The following is a 20594-nucleotide window of genomic DNA, read 5'->3' as shown; positions in this document are numbered from 1 at the left end:
CACCCGGCGAGAACGGCCAGGAACATCGGGCCTCCGTAGAGGCAACTGTGGAGGCCTCAATAGGCCCGACTATGGGTTAACTGGGGCTGGGGACTGGACTTTATGCCTTCCCTCATGGTGGGAGCCATTGTGGGGGGATGTTCTTTGTGTTTAAGACTCTCATTGGTGTTATGTCTGTATTCTTTTGTGTACTGCAAAATGGCAAAAAGCATTTCACTTCATTACACCTCGGTGTATGTGAATGTGACTAATAAAAACCTTTGAATACTTTGAAAAAAATGACATTTGTGAAAACGCAATTAGAAAAAATAACAAGTCCATGCAGAAGTTCAAGAGGCTCCCGTAACTTCTGTCCGATGGAAGCAGTGAGAGGGGTGGGAATTCTTGATGATCGATGTCACCTTCATGAGGCAGCACTTCTTGTAGGTACTTTCGATGGTGGGGAAGTCTTCATCCGTGATGAACCAGGCTAAGTACCACTCTCTGCAGCCTCTTGTATTGTTGTGCATTGGAATTTCTATACCAAGCCATGATGCAACCAGTCAGGATACTTTCCACAGTACATCTGTAGTGGTTTGCTAAAGTCTTCGTTGATGTGCCAAATCTCTTTAAAAATCCAAGAAAATAGCGACGTTGATCTTGGTGATTTCATCTATTTGCCGGGCATCAGGACAGGTCATCTGATATGTTAATACTTGAATGTTAAGCTGCTAACTCTCTCCACCATCAAACCACCAATGAAAACTGGTGCACGGTGTCATGATATCCCCTTTCTGAAATCAATAATTAGTTCCTTAGTTTTGTTGACACTGAGCGAGAAGTTGTCATTATGGCAACACTCAACGAGATGTTCTATCGCTCGCTTGTACTCATGCTGACTCATTGTAATCTGTGATTCCGCCACAACAGCAGTGTCATTGGTACATTTATAGATGGCAATGGAGTAATGCTTACCACAATCACGCGTATAAAGAGAGCAGAGCAGGGAGCTAAGCATCCAGTCTTGAGTGAACCTGTGCTGATGGCCAGTGATGGAGGAGATGTTGTTACTGATCCACACTGACTGAGGTCTGTAAATGAGGAAGTCAAGGATCCAATTGCAAAGAGAGCTATAGAGGCCCAGGTCTTGAACCTTCGTCATACATTTGGAGGGGATGATAATGTTGAAAACCGAGCAGTTCTCAATAAACATCAGCCAACTGAATGTGTTCCTGTTACCAACCTAAAATATGAAACTGTTTAACTTTTCATTGAAGAAGCCTAATGATATTTGCAATATGCACCTGCAGTTTGCTAGCGCTTTTATATACAATCAAGCTATGTTAATCTGACATATTCAGGACATGGCGGAGTGGCAGATTTTCCAGTGGCATCATATTTGTTTTAACAAACTAAAGGGCCTGTCCCACTTACGCAACTTTTCAGCAACTGTCTTCAACCTTCAAGCTCGAGTGCACTCGCCTGAAAAACCTTGAGCTGGATCGACCGTCAGCGATGAAACCGCGAGCTGGATCGACCATCACACACACACAAAAAGACACGTCGCAAAGGCGGGGGCCAGGGAAAGCGGGGGAGCGCTGTCTGAAATTCACACCCGCGATGAACAGGAAGGTAAAAGACAGCTGGCACAGTGTACGGTAAGTCCTTTAGAGAATGGGGAGAGGGGAGAAGGGGAGAGAAGTGGCTAGAAGGGGGGGGGGGAGAAGGAGTAGAGACACTTTTAAGAAGCCAGTCAACTTTTAATAAAGTTTAGCGGGCATTTAACACTACCGGTCGGTTTTCCTTGGTTCTGAAAACTCCAATGAGCCAATTAAAAGGCCCGGTCAACAAAGGAGATTGCCTACGGTTTCCACAACTGACTATAACTACATAGCGACCCCACCACTACTGCACTACGAGTTCAAAAGAACCATGCCAACCAATTTTTACTTGCGGAAAAATTTTCAGCATACTGCAAAAATTTCCTCGACCAAATTGAGGCCGCGAGTATGCGGGAACTTCTCTAGAGCATGAAGGAGAGTTACAGGACCTCCTAGGTCCACGTGTCAACCATGCAGCGAGTTTGTGGCGAGTGCAAACTCTTCTAAACTCGCAAATTAGGTCGCCATAGTGGGGCAGGCCCTTAACGGAGCTTCAAATAAGCACAGGATCTAGAGCCCCAATGTGTTGAAGAAAGTGTGGACACTGAAGTCCCAACCTGTTTAGAAGGATCATGGGAACCAGGGTTCCAGCGTGTTGAAAAGAGTGCAGGATCCTGGACCCCGACGCATTAAAAGGAGCTTGTGAACCAAGGACCTGGAGTGTTAAAGGGAGCTGGTGAGCCACTGCCAAACTATCAGAATTTGTTAACAATCAGATAATATAATTATCAGTATTTTACTGTATGTGCAACTGATGTGGAAAAGGTTCATCTTATTTATCAAACGGCATTTGCTTCTCTCAATCTATTTCTAACATAATAGTTGTGCAATGCTCACAAAGTAGGTAGTATTACAGAAGAGATGTTTTATGCAGATGCTTTATAGCATTTTCTCAGCAGTATTTGCACCCTGTATTGAAGGACTCCACCTATAAAACACTTGCAGGACAGGACAATACAATTCACCACACGGTGGAGTTCTTAGCACAGGCAATGAAGCAAAGAGAGCCATGGAACTGAAATTCCAGGTTAGCAAAACACTGGTGATAAGCAGAAGATGAAAAATGACAATTGGTCAGAATGATTTTTTCGACACAAAGAAATAACTGCATATGGATCCAAAACATGTTCATTTGTCACTGTGGCCTGGGAGTACAGCACTTACATTTTGATCAGAATTATATGAATACACTTGTGTTTTTCACAGCACTATGTATCATCTTTTTTAATTTTGTTAACGTGGCCTAGAATCCTATCCGCTTTGCAATGATCTTCTTTCTTTTCAAAGAATGTTTCAAAGGTGGTCAAAGTCATTTGGTTCCTTAGTTCAAACCACAGTTCTGATTTAAAGGCCTTCTCTTAAATATTGAAAGAAAACAATGGACTTAAATCCCTCTCTTAAATATTAAAAAAAATAGAACATCTCCTCAGATTGAAGCACCTGGACCTCAGAATTATTTTTGACTGTTGAACTAAGTCAACTTCACAGGGCACTTCACAGAAACCCCTTAGAAGACACCTGGTATTTTACGCCAGTTGATGGAAATATGCATTTGTGGTTAACTAAACTCATTGTAAGTAACTACTGCAGTCTAAATAACTACTGCACAAAGTGTTTCACTGCCAATAAAGTAATGCACATTTTTGGATACTGCTCTTCCATGCTTCCATGCCTGAGAGGGCAGATGGTGGTCATTTTAAGATGTGTCTGGTAAGCAGCACATCTGACAATACCAATTTGTTCAACAATTCACTGAATTGTTCATCTTGATTCAGAGTTCAAGTTCAAATTTCATTAATTCGAGGAGCAGAATTAGGCCGAATCAAGTCTACTCTGCCATTCAATCATGCTGATCCATCTATCTTTCCCTCGCAACCCCCACCATGTTATAGCTATCCAGGACTTTCATTTTCATGCCACTGACAGCAATCTCCGTATACTTTTCGTGTGTTGATACATTTTTTTTTTTTCTCCTTATTAAAGTCACTTAATGGGGTTTGTATTTCACTCTGAACTACGAAACAATGGATAAATTCATGAATAGCCTAGATTAAGTCAAACAATACGCAGGCTTACTCCTTGCCAGTGCTAATGCTTTACAATTTTATGTGAACTTTATTTTAAAGGAAATAGTTATGATCTGTAATGCATTACTTCAAAGGATAGTGATTCTTTTAAAAGAATATTGGGGAAACAGAATGGGGATACTGCAAGGGATTGGGCTTAAATGGAGAGTGGCATCGATATGAAAGGTTAAATAATTATTTCTGCTCTTTAATTCGCTGTGTAAATGCTCAGATCATTGCCAAACATAGGCAACTTATCCAATAACTTCCTTTGAGGCTTAGCTTTTTAATATATAAACTTCAATGCTACAGTTGGTAAGAGGTAAATTTTCAATCCCAGGTTATGCAATAATGATTATTGAAATGTGATTTTTTAATACGTGGTTTGGAGGAGGATTCTGAAACACAATTTCCACAGGCCATTTTTATTTCCAATTATTATTCCCCATAAAAAGGTCGATAACTTGATCCAAATCAAAAAAATAATTAAGCGCAGCAATAGGTTTATTTACACCAGCCCAAGTATTCAACAAAACAACGCATCAACATTTTGCTGAATGTAATGATTAAATTGTTCAAACTCAGTGTGTTTCATCAATTTCTTCTCACAGAGGGTAGTGAATCTCTGGAATTCTCTACCCTAAAAGTTTATAGAGACTAGATCATTGGAGATATTTAAAGAGAAAGTGGATATATTTTTGAGAGGACAGGAATTGAGGGCCTTGAGGAACTGGCACAGAAGAGGACAAGACACCTGGAGTGGATCAGCCATCGTCACTGACAAACAGACAGACTTGAGCGATTGAGTGGGCTTTTCCTGCTTTTATACTCTTGTGTCCATAATATTATGTACAAAAGTACACAATAGGCTAGTCTCAAAAACGTTTGTCAGTGGACCACAGCCTCCAACTAGCCAATTTGTAGAATATTAAAGATTAATGGCTCTAGCTGTCATATATTATTGCAATTAATTGCAATTTGAACAATTAGGAAATATCAATTTTTACATGTACTGTGCACTAAAAATAGGAAATAATCTCTCCAATACCCAAATATTCACATTCAAGTATTAAATCCAATAAAGTTCATTGGCCAGGCTTTTATGATAACCAAAAGTGAGAAAGCAAATACAAAAAAACCCCTTAGATAAGGTCACAAGAAAGCATTAATAAAATGCACCCAAAGGATCAAGCAATTTAATTTATGATATTGATTAATTATTCAACCAGTTAATCACAATGTCTTCTTCCCTACCATCTTCAATGTTGCCATTGTTCTCGTCTTAAAGGCCTAGTATTTTCAACTAATTAAGTTCTGGTTCAGTGCAGATCGGTGTTGAAAACTTAATTACGAAAAAATCTGTAAATTTCTCTCCTTATTATTCTTCATTAGCTATGCTTCAAATAATTCTCACATCATAACCTGGAATTTGGAATTCTATTACATTGATAAAAAAGGTTTTCATTTTCAGGATCTTAATAATAATGAGTTTTCAGGCTGGGTATTTAATATTCTGGATCATGCGAGTTCATACATAGTTGAAATTCTGCTGACACATTTACATTGTTTATTATTGCAGATCATCGAATATCTAAGTCGTCTCTACTTCTGGAAGAAAATAAAGTGAATTAACTTACAAACTGCACCTTTCAGAACCTGGACTCTGCATCCAATGAAGACTTTCAATGTAGAAAATGCAATTTGGATAAAGCAATGTCGCACACATTGAAAATTGAGATAACCTGTTTCAGTAATTTTGACTAAAGATTAAATACAACATGAACATTGGGAAGAATATCGACTAGAGAAAAAGAATGGGTGATGTTTCGGATCGAGACCCTTCTTCAAACATCTTCAATCTTGACCCAAAATGTCACCCATTTCTTTTCTCCAGAGATGTTGCCTGATTCGCTGCGTTGCTCTAGCTTTTTGTGTCTATCTTCAATTTAAACCTGAATCTGCAGTTCCTTCCTACACATTGGAAAGAATGTCCCTGGTTTTATTCAAATATTGACGTAGATTTTTTTATAGTTACTATATGGACAGGCAGAACTTTTACTGAATGCATAATCTCAAAGATGACCCTTCCAAAGTTCAGCATTTCCTCAATAATGTGTTGCAGTCAGCCCATATTATGTATTTAGATAGCTGAGGTATGGCTTGAACCATGACTCACAGAGCTGCAATGAAGCATATCTTCAGTTTGGATTTTTTTATAATTAATTCTCAGGGTGTTTGCACTTCTATTTAGGTCAACATTTATTGCTCTTCTTTCCTTACTCTTCAGAAGCTTTTACTGAGCCATTACCTTGAACAGCTACTGTCCATATGGAATAGGAACTCCCACAATGACACCAGACAGGCAATGCCAGGAGGTTGATGAAATAACAATGGTTTTGTATTCAAAGTATGTATTGATGTGTGACTTGGAAAGAACTTGCAGATTGTGATAGTTCTATGTTTCTGCTGCTCTTGGCAATATGTGGTATTAGACGTGATGGGATATGTGGCTACCACTGAAATAGTCATGGTGCATTGCTGTTTGTCAGATAGCACACATAGCACTTTTGATGCATGCAAGAGGTGACTACCTTTGCATTGGGTGCTTTGTCCTGGATAGAATTGAATTTCTTAAATGCTACTGGAGTTGCAGTCATCAAAGTGAAACTGCATTCCATCACAGTGCTGACTTTTACTCTATTGATGGTGGAACAGCTTATTTCACTGTATGGGTCGACCACTGCCAAGCACCTGCACTCTATCCACTGTGGCCACCTCGATCACCTGGTTTCATCCCATTAGAATTCCCTTTCCCATACCCATACCGACATGTCTGTCCTTGGCCGCCCCCAATGCTAAGGTGATGCCAAATGCAAACTAGAGCAACTGCACCTCATACTCTGCATACTCTACAACCCAACAGCATAAATACAGAATTCTCCAATTTCAGGTAACCCGGATTCCCTCCATCCCTTTCTCTCTCTTCCTATCTACTGTAATCCTCTCACACACACCTTTCTTGTCAGCTCCTCCCCCCCCTCCCCCAAGGCTCCCCATTCACCCTGCTTCCTTCTCTCCACACACTCCTCCCACCAGATTCCTCCCGCCCCACTCCCACCCCTCCCCTCAATTGTTCCCATCCGCGACTAACCCTCTCTATTCAGTTCCATGTTTCACTTTTCCTTCTTTTCAGATTCTAGAAACTGCATCCTTTGGCTCTCCACTTATCACCTCCCAGCCTTGGTTGCTATCTCTACCCTTCCCTCCCCCACCTGACTGTCAATCAACCCCTCCACACTTGTATCTACCTATCAGTTGCTAGCTTTTGCCACCCAGATAGTAGCTCCTTCTCCTCTATTCTAGATGAAGGGTCTCAACGCAAAACGCCAACTACCCATTTCCCTCCACAGATCCTGCTTCACCCACTGAGTTCCTTCCTGTTTTAATGTTACCGTATACCATCATCCAGCCTTCTCTTGAAGGCATAATAATTATATGTGTTTGTCCAGTGTCTGATCAATGATATTGCGCAACATGTCACCAATGAGGGAAGTTGACAATAATATAGTAATACAACTGATTATCTAGTGGAGGTGCGTAGATAGTTTCTTATTAGAGATAATCATAGCCTGTGCCTTGTGCAACAGGAATGTTATTTGCTATTTATTGGCCCAAGCCTGAATTTTGCTGCATGTGAGAGTAAACTATTAGATTTCCAACGGAATTGTGAATAGAACTGAACGCTATTGAATCAGCAATAAACATCCCCATGTTTGACCTAATGATGGACAGAAGGTAAAGCGGCTAAGATGATAACCAGATAACCAAAACCAGAGTTTCTCCACTGGCTTAATTTTACTTGGAGTACTTGATGCCACATTCTGTTAAAAGGGTTTGGATTTCAGTGCTTTATCTAAGTTTGGAGCAAGACTATACGAGATCTGCAGTGGAGTGGCATAAATGAAATCAAATTGTATATTGGTGGACATATTACTGGTGAGTGAGTGCAATTTGTCAACAATGTCAACATTACACGTTAAACCATATCTGGAATATATTGTGAACAGCAGGTTATAAAAAAGATATGAATGCAATGGAGGAGACACATAGGTGACGCAGAGGACATTGCCAGAACTGGAAAATTGTAGCCATAAGAAATAGTTTAATAACTTAGAATGTTTGGAACAGAGGATGCATGGGGAAGATTGAGGTATGTAAAATGATTAGGGTCCCAGTAGATAAAAGTAACCTGCTTCCCTGTGCAAGAAAACGCTTTAAAATTGCTCTTTTTTGATCATCATTTCTGAGCTAGAATGGGCCATATGGTTTCCTGTGTTGCATTTTTACAATGCTGCTTCATCGCTCTGCAGATGATTGCTATTATGTTGCTGGGTCAACAAATGGCCCAATTGAATTGGTTGAGGTTCTTATCATGAGGCCATACAGTACCTGTTATTACACATATTCCACATTGTTAGGTAGATGCCAGTGTTATTGTTGTACAGTTTGGAACAGTTTGGCCTGAAGCATGGTTAATTCTGGAGTAGTTATCTTCAGTTTTACTTCTCTGATATAGTCTGGTCATACAGATTTTGCTATCTTCTCTGCTCTCATATGTGTCTTAATATTATGAGTGAGATCTGGCTCCTGTAACGGTGGGGATCTCAGCCGGAGATCTAGGCGCATTGTTCATTCAGAACTCCTGAGTGGTATAGATACAAATGCTCCAGCCATGATTTTTTGCTCTGATGTGCTTTTCTCTGCTATCACCGATGTTCATGGAGCCTCGTCTTCCCAAAAGCTGTTCAGTTCTGATCACTATTTGTGATTAAACATGACAGGATTGCAGAGATTGAATATGATCATCTGCTCCTGAGGCCTATTGTGTAGCACATCAGGAGATAGTAATTTGTACTCGCTAGAATTTAGAATTTAGAAGATTGAGGGGGGGGGGGGGATCTTATAGAAACTTACAAAATTCTTAACGGGTTGGACAGGCTAGATGCAGGAAGATTGTTCCTGGTGTTGGGGAAGTCCAGAACAAGGGCTCACAGTTTAAGGATAAGGGGGAAATCTTTTAGGACCGAGATGAGAAAAATATTTTTCACACAGAAAGTGGCGAATCTCTGGAATTCTCTGCCACAGAAGATAGTTGAGGCCAGTTCATTGGCTATATTTAAGAGTTAGATGTGGCCCTTGTGGCTAAAGGTATCAGGGGGTATGGAGAGAAGGCAGGTACAGGATACTGAGTTGGATGATTAGCCATGATCATATTGAATGGCGGTGCAGGCTCGAAGGGCCAAATGGCCTACTCCTGCACCTATTTTCTATGTTTCTATGTTTTTTTGTTGAATAAACACACCCCATGCCTATCATATTAACCAGTCATGCGAGGTATACTGTAATTAGTATGTAAATTAAATAATTTGTATTGAATAAGTTAGGTCTTTATTCTCTGGAGCGCAGAAGGTTAAGGGGGGACTTGATAGAGGTCTTTAAAATGATGAGAGGGATAGACAGAGTTGATGTGGACAAGCTTTTCCCTTTGAGAATAGGGAAGATTCAAACAAGAGGACATGACTTCAGAATTAAGGGACAGAAGTTAAGGGTAATATGAGGGGGAACTTCTTTACTCAGAGAGTGGTAGCGGTGTGGAATGAGCTTCCAGTGGAAGTGGTGGAGGCAGATTCATTGGTATCATTTAAAAATAAATTGGATAGGCATATGGATGAGAAGGGAATGGAGGGTTATGGTATGAGTGCAGGCAGGTGGGGCTAAGGGGAAAAAAAATTTGTTCGGCACGGACTTGTAGGGCCGAGATGGCCTGTTTCCGTGCTGTAATTGTTATATGGTTATATGTTATATGGTTAGTAGAAAGTTGCTACAACCTATAATACATGTACCATATATTACACCAACTTATTACAGATTTCTCAACGTCATTTCCGTGACATCTGCCACCTAGATCAAGGTCTGTGAATACATAAAAATTCACAACAAGCAAGGTCAGCTCCAAGTTACATAACATCTTGTCTTGGAAATGTGTCACCATCCTTATTGAAATACCTTGGGAAGTTTTAAGCCTGATACTAAAAGCCTATAGATTGTAGAAAGAAATGGAACCATTGCAAATATTGACCCTATCTACTTCTTGGGCCAGACTGCACCTCAAGAAAACACTACATTTTGGTTTGGTTCCTGCCTGAATATTCACATTGTTTTAATTTGCTTTCAATTTAATTATTTCCATTTAGGATACCTATTACTTACAGCCTATAGAATATAAATAATTATTATTATAACATGTAACTAGTAGTCAGTGATTCATTAAGTGATAACTCTTAATAATTAAGAGAAGATAATCTGAGTAAATGTATTTCTCCTTAATGTAGTTTTCAAAATATGGTCAATCTGTTCTTGCTTAATGTTAAAAAAAAGAAACACAAATCTAGCCTGAGGAGATTGTATTATGATACCCAACAAGAATATGAATGAGGATTTAATTACTACATGTGGAAAATTTATGTAAAACTTTTACATAATTATATAAGCTGAAGAGCAGTTTGCATTTATGGGCATAAATTACAAACTTAATTGATATGATATATTTATATTCAATATTTCAAATGTAAATAATCCCATTAATAAATGTGTGCCTTGCAGATAAGTCCATACTTCATAACAATTAAAACATTAAAAATCCTTATCTGATCTATCACCACAGCTGAACAATTAAAAAAAGAGGAAATACATTTTCAACACATCTTTAGCACTTGATAAGTAAGAAAGGGAGATTGTAGTTGAAAATGCTCAGTGGTTTTTCTAAAGGGGCTGTCCCACTTGGGCGACCTAATTGGCGAGTATAGAAGAGTTTAAAAAAATGATATGTTGAAGACCTCCTTCGACTATGTAGAACACTTCCTTCGACCACCATTGGCTATGTTGAAGACTAGCTACGACTAGCTACGACTATCTTCGGGAAAATTGGATACCGAATAGTGGAGAGTGAAGACGACCTCCTTCGATCTTCTTCGACCTCCCTTTGACCACCATGGGCACTGCAGCCCTGCCGGCAATGTTCGTATTTTCATCTTTTTGGTATTTTTAGCGTTTGTTAAGAGTTTGTTTTAATGTATTTTGGTTTGTTTTATGTGGGGGGAGGGGGAGAGGGGATCAGGGGAAACTTTTTTTCAAGTTCTTACCGTCCCGGAGATGCGATCAATTTTCGGATCACATTCTCCGGGCTCTGCGGCCTACCATCGATGGAGCTGGAGGCCTCCTTGACCTGTCGTGAGCCCCACCGCGGGGCGCAGACTTAACATCGGAGCGGATCCCTTGCCTGGGATCACTCCCACCGCGGCCTGCGGATTTACCATCAAGGGCTCACAGTCTCGGGAGAGGCTTGCCAGAAGCTCCAACGCCGCAGAAGGTTCGACCAGCCCCGACGTGAGGTTGCGATCGCCCAGCGCAGTGGAGCCGACATCACCCGATGCGGGAACTGATCGCGTCGATGCGGAGGGCTCGAACGCCGCCGGCTACGGGAGTCATGACCGTCCCGTCAATGGAGGGCTCAAGGCCCCCGACCGAGGAAGAACAAAAGGAAGGACTTTAACTTTATTTTGCCTTCCATCACAGTGAGGAATGTGCATGAAGGAGTATTAAGGGCCTGTCCCACTTGTGCTACCTAATCCGTGAGTTCTGGCGAGTTTGCCCTTGACTCATACTCGCAGCATTGTAGTAACGAGGTCGTAGGAGGTCTTTGCAACTCTCCATCATGCTCGAGAGTGGTCTCCGCGTACTCGAGGCCTCAGCTAGGTTGCGGCATTTTTTTCAATATGATAAAAAATGCCCGCAAGTAAAAAAAGTTCGCCATGGAAAAAATCAATACTTTTTTTACTTGTAGGTATAGTCGTAGTTGGTCGGCATGTTAGTCGTAGGTAATCGAGGGTAGTCGAATGTAGTCGAAGGTAGTCGTAGATAGTCTTCATCATAGTCGAAGGAGGTCGTCTTCACTTTCCACTATTTAGTGTCCAATTTTTCTGAAGTTAGTCGTAACTCTTCTGTACTCGCCAATTAGGTCGCCCAAGTGGGACAGACCCTTTACACAGACCTCCTATGGCCTCGTGACGACCATGCTACAAGTATGAGTCGAGGGCAAACTCGCCAGAACTCGCCAATTAGGTCGCCCAAGTGAGACAGGCCCTTAACAGTTGTCCATGAGAAAAATGCATCTGCGTAGAAAAGCAATTTTAAAAAGGCAAAACCTGTCTTCATTCTCAGGAATAGGAGAGGGTCCTTCAGCCCTTCAAGCCTGCCTTGTCATACAAATGGATCATGGCTGATCTGTTTCTTCATTTACTCAATTTAATACTAAAACTATGACCCCGCATAAAGAAAATCCACTTATTTTAATTTTTCAATGGACCTAAACTCAATTGAATATTTGGGGAAAAGAGGCCCAGATGTCTGCTGCCCTATGTTAGAAGATGGTCTTCACTGTTAATGACACAGCTATAATATTAAGATTATACCCACTAATTCTGGTCTCCGCCCAGCCACTGCATTCACCACAGAGGAAACTGTTTCTCCCACAATATTTCATCAATTAATCTATACACAGGGAATATACAATGAAGATACACTTCAGTCTCTTATGGTTTAAATAAATACTCGATAATTTCACAAAACAGTGCACACTTACACATGACGTTCCTGTGGGTTCTCCTTAGTTAATACCCCTTCCTTCTCCATCAACATTTGTCGGAAGGTCCCAACCTTCTGCCGAATTTCTTCCTGGGTGTACCTGAAGCAGCAATAGGAGATTGACTTTGTGAGTAAGCAAGACAGTCAACAAATTGGAAGAACAGACAAATATAAGATGTTTGCATTCAAGAGCATAGAGACTGAACATGGGTGCAAAGGCAAACTAATCTAGTATTAGTTGCTATGAAATTATCGTTCATGCAAGGAATGGTCATAACATGGAATGGACTATGAGATGGAGAATAGAGAGAAAATATCATGGAGTCCTTAAGGGACCAAATGATGTTCACTTGATCATTTTGGAAGATGAATGAAATTATTGTGATTGAGTGTAACTTGCTTCCTCTCCTGTTTTATGCATTCTGAGGTGGAAGAGTCAGGGATGGACGGTGTGAGATAAGGACACGGTGAAAATTGGCAGCCAAAATGATGAGATTTTCATGCTCGATTTGAGTTGAGGAAGAAGTGCCAATGTAGTTGTAGGGAGACTGGAAAAATCAATGCGAGAGTCGGCCTTAGTAAAACTGAAACAAAGATTGTTCCATGTACAGAAAAAATCTGATTATCCTTGAATACCTTAATATTCTTTTTATCTCACTTATTCTACAGACGCAACACAGTATGATAATAAATTTTCTAATGAACCAGGTCTCCAACTGCAACTGCATGGGAGTCAGGTTCCTGGTGCATTGAATGGGTAATGGATACTAAGGAAACATAGGAACTGGGGGCCCCAGTTAGTAGAAACGAGGTGTGTGAATGAGGACCCAGGTTATTGGTAGGGGACTATGGAAACTGAGGCCAGGGTGAGTGGAAAAGGAGCACTAGAAAGGGATGCTGATTAGTGGAGAAATAGAGTGGGAATAGGGTCCCAGATGAGTGAAGAGAATCTGTGTGAACGTGGTCTTCAGTCAATGAAGAGGGAGTAAAGAAATCAGGGGCCCGGTATAATAGAAAGAGCATAGGAACCAGGAAAGCCCCAATGAAAATATTTGATGACCCATTCAATATTTTTCAAATTAACTGCTTTATGACACATCAAGAAAAAGGTTTGCAAAGGTAAGAATTTCATTTTTTTCTACTTATTTTAAATGTCACATAATATTCTATGCCCTTAATGAAAAGCATTTGTTGGATTGGATATGACATGCTGATTTGTTATGTACCCGTTTTGCTCCACATTCCCTGCATTTAAACTGTCCTCCAGGGCATTGAAAATTAAAACCAACTCAACTAATATTTATTTTATGTAAATGACAATAATTATGACTGATAACAACATACGTGCACCAAGACAAGATTAAGAGCCGCAACTGATTCCAGCTCCATAATTGTTATTTTCAAATCATGTTTCTGCATCACCAATTTCCAACTCTAGTTCTTAAATTATATGTGTGAGATTTATCATAGACTTGCAACTTTATCTTTAGGGAAATAAATCACTCAGAAAATCCTGGCTGTTGTCACCATGCCAACAGCCAGGAAGAAATAAACAACTGTGATGCATAAGATGTAGAGGAAGAAAATAGATATTTATGATACATTTTTTTGTAAGCCCTTTATATGGTGAGAACAATCTATTCAATTGGTGAGGCCACATTTGGAGTATTGTCTTCAGTTTTGGTCACGCTGCTCCAGGAAAGAACTTGTTAAGCTGGAAAGAGTGCAGAGAAGATTTACGAGGATGCTGCCAGGACTTGAGGGCCTGAGCTGGAAGGAAAGATTAGGCAAGCTTGGATTTTTGTTCCTCGGAGCACAGGAAGATGAGAGGTGTAGAAGATCATGAAAGGAATAGGTAGGGTAGATGCACAGAGTATTTTACTCAGAGTAGGGAAATCAAGAACCAGGGGACAAAGTTTTAAGGTGAAAGAGGGAGTGGTAAGATTTAATAGAAACTTGAGGAGCAACTTTTCTACACAAAGGTCGCTGGGTATGTGGAACAAACTGTCGGAGGAGGTAGTTGAGGCGGGTACTATCACAACATTTTAAAGACATTTGGATAGGAAAACTTTAGTGGGATGTGGGCCTAGTGTAGATGGGGCAGCTTGGTTGACGTGGGCAAATTGGGCCGAAAGACTGTTTTCATGCTGTGATTCTATGACTAAAGATATCATTTGTGATGGTTTAATTATTTTGGTATGTTGGTACTTGGAGCAAGTACTTTAGCAAGTACTTTATTGCTAACCCTAGCCCTAATCCTGTTAGTAATAATGACAACCAAGCCCAGAACACAGCTATAACAGAATAGTGGACAGTCGTTTATTGGAATTTGAATATTTAAAAAAGATGAAAAAATGTATAAACTGCTGTCAGTAAATTGGCCATGACACTATCAACTTGACTCTAACTGCACTTCAAAATGGACAAGCAAGAAAACCAGTGGTAACAAACCTCAAAATAAGAAAGCATAGTTTAAGAATAAGGGGTAAACCATTTAGGACTGAGATGAGGAAAAACCTTTTCACCCAGAGAGTTGTGAATCTGTGGAATTCCCTGCCACAGAAGGCAATGGTGGCTAATTCACTGGATGTATTCAAGAGAGAGTTAGATATAGCTTTGAGGGCTAACGGAATCAAGGGATATGGGGAGAAAGCAGGAATGGGGTACTGATTTAGGATGAGCAGCCCTGATCATATTGAATGGTGGTGCTGGCTTGAAGGGCCGAATGGCCTCCTCCTGCACCCATTTTCTCTGTTTCTATGTTTCTATAGCTGAGCCAGTGACACTCAGACAGTGAATAATAAAATCAAGTATGATGAATGGCCAGCCTTTCTAGGTATTGGCCACTTGACAATTAATGGAGCTTCCCTTCCTTACAGCATCAATCAGAATGTCAGCAAAAACTACAAACCAAGTGAGACATAAACCTTGTTTCACAATGACGTCAACAGTCGCCAATTTGACTAAATACAGAAATCCATTATAAAAAGGCAAGAGCTTAAGAAAATAAAATTACCCAGTGAGATAGATAATTCTGTAAATAGATTTTGGTGAAGCAAAGAAACAATGTATATGAAAGGACATAAGGTTTTAAATCAGGTCGGCAAGGCCATTTCTTTAATGCGTTTTAATTCATGCAATGAATGTGGGCTTCACAGGCTGTGCCAGCATGTGATTACCATCTCTAATTTCCCTTGAGAAGGTGGTGGTGAGTTGCCTTCAGGAAGTGGTGCAGTCAATGAGGTGTGGATATACTGAGAATAATGTTAGGGAAAGAGTTCCAGGATTTCGACTTGTGGATTGTAAAGGAACAGCAACACATTTCCAAGTCAGGATAGTGTGTGGCATGGAGAGAACTTACATGTCCCCATGACATGCTATTTATGTTTGACATGTAAGTAATCTTGTTCTTTCACTAGGCTGAGGAATGCCCGGTGCTGCTCCTGTTATACCCTCCTGAACATTTCCGTGAACTCAGTCACTGAGAAATTAGTCCTTGCGGAAATAGGAAAATGGCGGGGAGGGGAAGATGGTGCAGCTGATTTGAAATGACAAAGGACGATGTTCTGGATGTGAAGGCTAATAGGATCTCCATTTCCCTTGTTGCTTGTCTGCTATTGCCTCACCCTTCCCTCACATCTATTTATGCTAGATCTCCTCCCTCTACACTTTCAGTCCCAATGCCAGATCTCTTTTGAAACATTGATCATCCTCTGCCTCCACAGGTGCTGCATGACTTGTTTGTTTATTATCTATGATTACTGTTGCACAGAACAAAAATAAATGTATTTAATACTAGACCAAGTGCTGCTCCCCCACGGGAGGCGTTGTCCTCCAACTCAACCCGTTGTCGAAGTTAAGATTCAAGCACTCCTCAGCAAAGATCATAGTTCGTGAGCCTCCCCTAGCACTGAAGTTAAAAAATAAAATCCCCATCCCCACTTGCAATACCAATTGACACTCCCCCTCCTATCCCGCCAGGAGCTATGATGGCAACATTGCTGCAAATGTCGGGTGCACTTGCTGTGAGATGAAGTTCAGAGTGTTGCTGCCAGTGTTCCTGCCTTGCAACTTTGTATCAAAGTGTGTTGGGAGCCGTGAAGAATGATTTTTAACAGTAAAAACCATTTTAAATTAAAAATATTTTAAACCATTTTTCAGTAATAAGTCGAGAAATAAAGCCTGAAATTTGCAGATAAGTAGATTTTGGACTCCAGGGGGAAAATCTCTACTGGAATATGTAAAGATGTTACCATTACCACGTCATTTTCTTCGAGTAGATGTGATTAAACACGAACAAACACACACACACACACACACACACACACACACACACACACACACACACACACACACACACACACACACACACACACACACACACACACACACACACACACACACACACACACACACACACACACACACACACACACACACACACACACACACACACACACAAATAAATACACATCCAAGATCAGACTTTTAATAGGTATATGATAATACTCAGACACAAATGTTTGTAATTTTTAATGCCTTGAATAGCGAAAGTGGAGTGGATATGGAGAGGATGTTTCATTAGTGGGAGAGTCTAGGACTAGAGGTCAGCCTCTGAATTAAAGGATGTTGCTTTAGGAAGGGGATGAGGAGGAGTTTCTTTGGTCAGAGGGTGATGAATCTGTGGAATTCTTTGCCACAGAGGCTGTTAATTGATACTATTAAGACAGAGATAGATAAATTCTTGATTAGTACTTGTATCAGGGGTTATAGGGAGAAGGCAGGAGAATGGGGTTAGGAGGGATATATTGATCAGCCATGATGGAATGGCAGATATTGATGGGCAAAATGGCCTAATGCTGCTCCTATCACTTATGACCTAATGACAACCTTTTAATCTGTTGAAAAATATAATTTTATCTGTTTGACCTCATCAAATTTGTCAACGAGGCAGCATTACTCAAAAGCTATCCCTTTCTTTGATATTTACTGGTACAGGGATAAACATCAAAAATATTGAAACTATAAATACTGATACAAAAGAAAGATTGTGCTGACTTGCTGTCAAATTTATTTAGTACATTAGGTTTTAGTTACATAGAAATAGACTGAAATTGTTTAAAACACTATCAATTCTAAAATGAAAACAGAAAATGCTAGAAGTACTTATCAGATCAGGCAGCAATTGCCAGGAGTGAAACAGATTTGATGTTTTAGGTGCAATACTCTTTGTCAGAACTGGAAAAGACATGAACGACTCTCTTTCTCAGTTCTGATAAAGGGTTTTCTTTCTGAAATGTCAACTCTATTTCTCTTCCCGCAGATGTGGCCTGACCTGCTGACTAGATCCATTATTTGCTATTTTCATTGCTGATATGTAAGATTGTTGACCTTTCGCCTAACAAAAAGTAATAATTTCACTGAACTCTCGGTGGACACGAAACGCTGGAGTAACTCAGTGGGACAGGCAGCATCTCTGGGTGACGTTTGGGTCGAGACCCCTCTTCAGACTGATGTTGGGGGTTTGTTACTTGAGCTGCAAGGGAAATCTAGGCCACATTGGCTTCATTAGTTTGCACAGTAAATCATGTACATGCATTGATCATGTATTTTATTTTAAACATAACCTTCCCTGGCCTCCAACAACTGTATTGAGACTTGTGCTTGGCCTTGTCATTAATCTTGTTATTTCTGTATGTTGTTTATAATCAATAGTTAAGTGAAATGAGTTGCTCTTAAATTGCAGAATTTGCACAAAATAATTAATATTACAGTTTGAACATAACAATTTTCTGATTAGTTTGATGGCTTTAATTCCAGGAGAAATCTGGAATTTAGGAGCACATGTTCTATGAAATTTAGACACAATAAATATGCTTCTGAGACACTCAAAGTTTATCACAGAAAGTGGCTGTGAGTAAGTGGTGTAGCAATGTTATACACATTTTCCTGGTTCCCAAGTTAGCAGTTGGTCACCAAAGTATGTTTGTCTATATGTGGAACAGGAATGGTGTTTAAGAAAGATGAGCAGTAATGTTGCAAAGACCAATGGATGCCATCATAGGACCAGTTTTAACTGGTTAAATTGATTCTGGGTTCAGTATATTTAGACTTTAGGCTTTAGCACTGTTGTACACACTAGGGACAATTCTTTTACTGAAGTCACTTAGCGTACAAAACTGCAAAACTGTTCTTCTCTAATGCAAAAATCTTTATATACTTGATAGAAACATAGTAAATAGGTGCAGGAGTAGGCCATTCGGCCCTTCGCGCCTGCACCGCCATTCAATATGATCATGGCTGATCATCCAACTCAGTATCCTGTACCTGCCTTCTCTCCATACCTCCTGATCCCTTTAGCCACAAGGACCACATCTAACTCCCTCTTAAATATAGCAAATGAACTGGCCTCAACTACATTCTGTGGCAGAGAATTCCACAGATTCACCACTCTCTGTATGAAAAATGTTTTCCTCATCTCGGTCCTAAAAGACTTCCCTCTTATCCTTAAACTGTGACCCCTTGTTCTGGACTTCCCCAACATCGGGAACAATCTTCCTGCACCTAGCCTGTCCAACCCTTTAAGAATTTTGTAAGTTTCTATAAGATCCCCCCTCAATCTTCTTGATATGTGGTCACCAGAATATTTGTATAATTGTAAAATGTTCTTGGAAGACTATGCTGTGGTAATGATCCTCCATATTACATATCATATATGACCAGATTCATATCAATGTAATGTCAAATGATACAGACAATGAAATACAATATGTGATTAACAATTGCGATTAGTTTGATGGCTTTAATTCCAGGAGAAATCTGGAATTTAGGAGCACATGTTCTAAGAAATTTAGACACAATAAATATGCTTCTGAAGAAGGGTTTCGGCCCGAAACGTCGCCTATTTCCTTCGCTCATTAGATGCTGCTGCACCCGCTGAGTTTCTCCAGCATTTTTGTGTACCTGTGATTAACAGTTGTTTACATTTAAGACATAATAAAAGAGACTGCACTCCTTTCACGTCATGGAATATTTTAATATTTGTTTATTCCTCTGAAATAAAAAATTATTTGATAGCTACATTTATTCATTCTGGCTGACTGAGCTTAAAATCTGAAGGCAGAACAAAAACTTTTCATTGCTGTGTGTAGTCACCTTGCTGAGGCTATGATTTATGGCGCTGTAACACCATTATCATTGTTTCTCCACTCGATTGCCTGTCACTATGCTAAATGGACACTGAGAGGTGGGAGTGGCAACCTTTCTGGGTCCAGTGGCATGCCTAGATCTGGGTTTCCAGGTCCTTTAAATGCGGCAGATGTGAACCATAAAGTCAATTTATACATGTTTAAGATAGCATCATCACCTCTGCCCATCTTATGCGCTTTCTCGACACCCACAGGAGAGCTACATCAGTTAATTCATCTGCTTCCTTCTAACTTTCAAGGGACCCAAACAGTCCATCCAGCTGAAGCTGTGTTTCACTTGCACTTTTTTCTACCTAATTAATTGTTTTCAGGCTCACATTGTGTACTCTTCTACGGAGAAAAATAAAACTGGTGCAAAAGTGACTGGGTGCTGGTTTAAATAGAACAAAGGACAACACACACAGGATTACACCCTTAAACTCCACGATTTCTTCTGATTATGATGCCATATTAATCTAAACCCACCAACCTACCCTCCATACCCTGCATGTCTATGTGCCTATCTAAAAGCCTGTTAAATACCATTAGTGTATCACTTTCCACTGCCATCTCCAGCAGCGTGTTCTAGCACATCTCTTTCTTTGTAAAAAAAAATGCCTTACAAATTTCCTTTGAACCCCCTCCCCCGCCTCTTCTGATCTTAAATCTAAGCATCCTTGTACTTGAAATTTCCAAGCTGGGCTAAAGACTCTGACTATCTACCCTATCTATGCCCTTCATAATATTATAAACTTCTTTCAGGTCTCCACTCAGTTTGTCCAATTTCTCTTTACTGTTAATACTCTCTAGTCCAGGCAACACCATGAACCTCTTCTCCATCCTCTCCAAAGCTTCCACATCCTTCCTGTAATGCAGTGACCAGAAATTCACACAATACTACATATGTGGCCCAACCAAAATTTTACACAGTTGGATTAATTTAGATAACCCACTCTTCAGCACCGGTAATTTCTAAATGTTCTCAAAAGCCTATCTCC

General features: G+C 40.2%; 1 protein-coding gene across 4 annotated transcripts in view; it reads right to left on the bottom strand.

The window, feature by feature from the left end:
* LOC129710693 (serine/arginine repetitive matrix protein 3-like) overlaps positions 1 to 20594 on the bottom strand; it is a 140400-nt gene that overhangs the window by 78915 nt on the left and 40891 nt on the right. For all 4 annotated transcript variants that reach the window (XM_055657863.1, XM_055657865.1, XM_055657862.1 and 1 more), the window contains one exon: positions 12408 to 12509. In XM_055657863.1, coding sequence (XP_055513838.1) covers positions 12408 to 12509 — 102 coding nt within the window. The remainder of the gene's footprint in view (positions 1 to 12407; positions 12510 to 20594) is intronic.

The sequence above is a fragment of the Leucoraja erinacea genome, chromosome 28 (genome assembly GCF_028641065.1).
Source record: "Leucoraja erinacea ecotype New England chromosome 28, Leri_hhj_1, whole genome shotgun sequence".
NCBI lineage: Eukaryota > Metazoa > Chordata > Chondrichthyes > Rajiformes > Rajidae > Leucoraja > Leucoraja erinaceus.
Note: the sequence above shows the minus strand (reverse complement) of the source record. Positions and strands in the feature narration are given on the sequence as shown.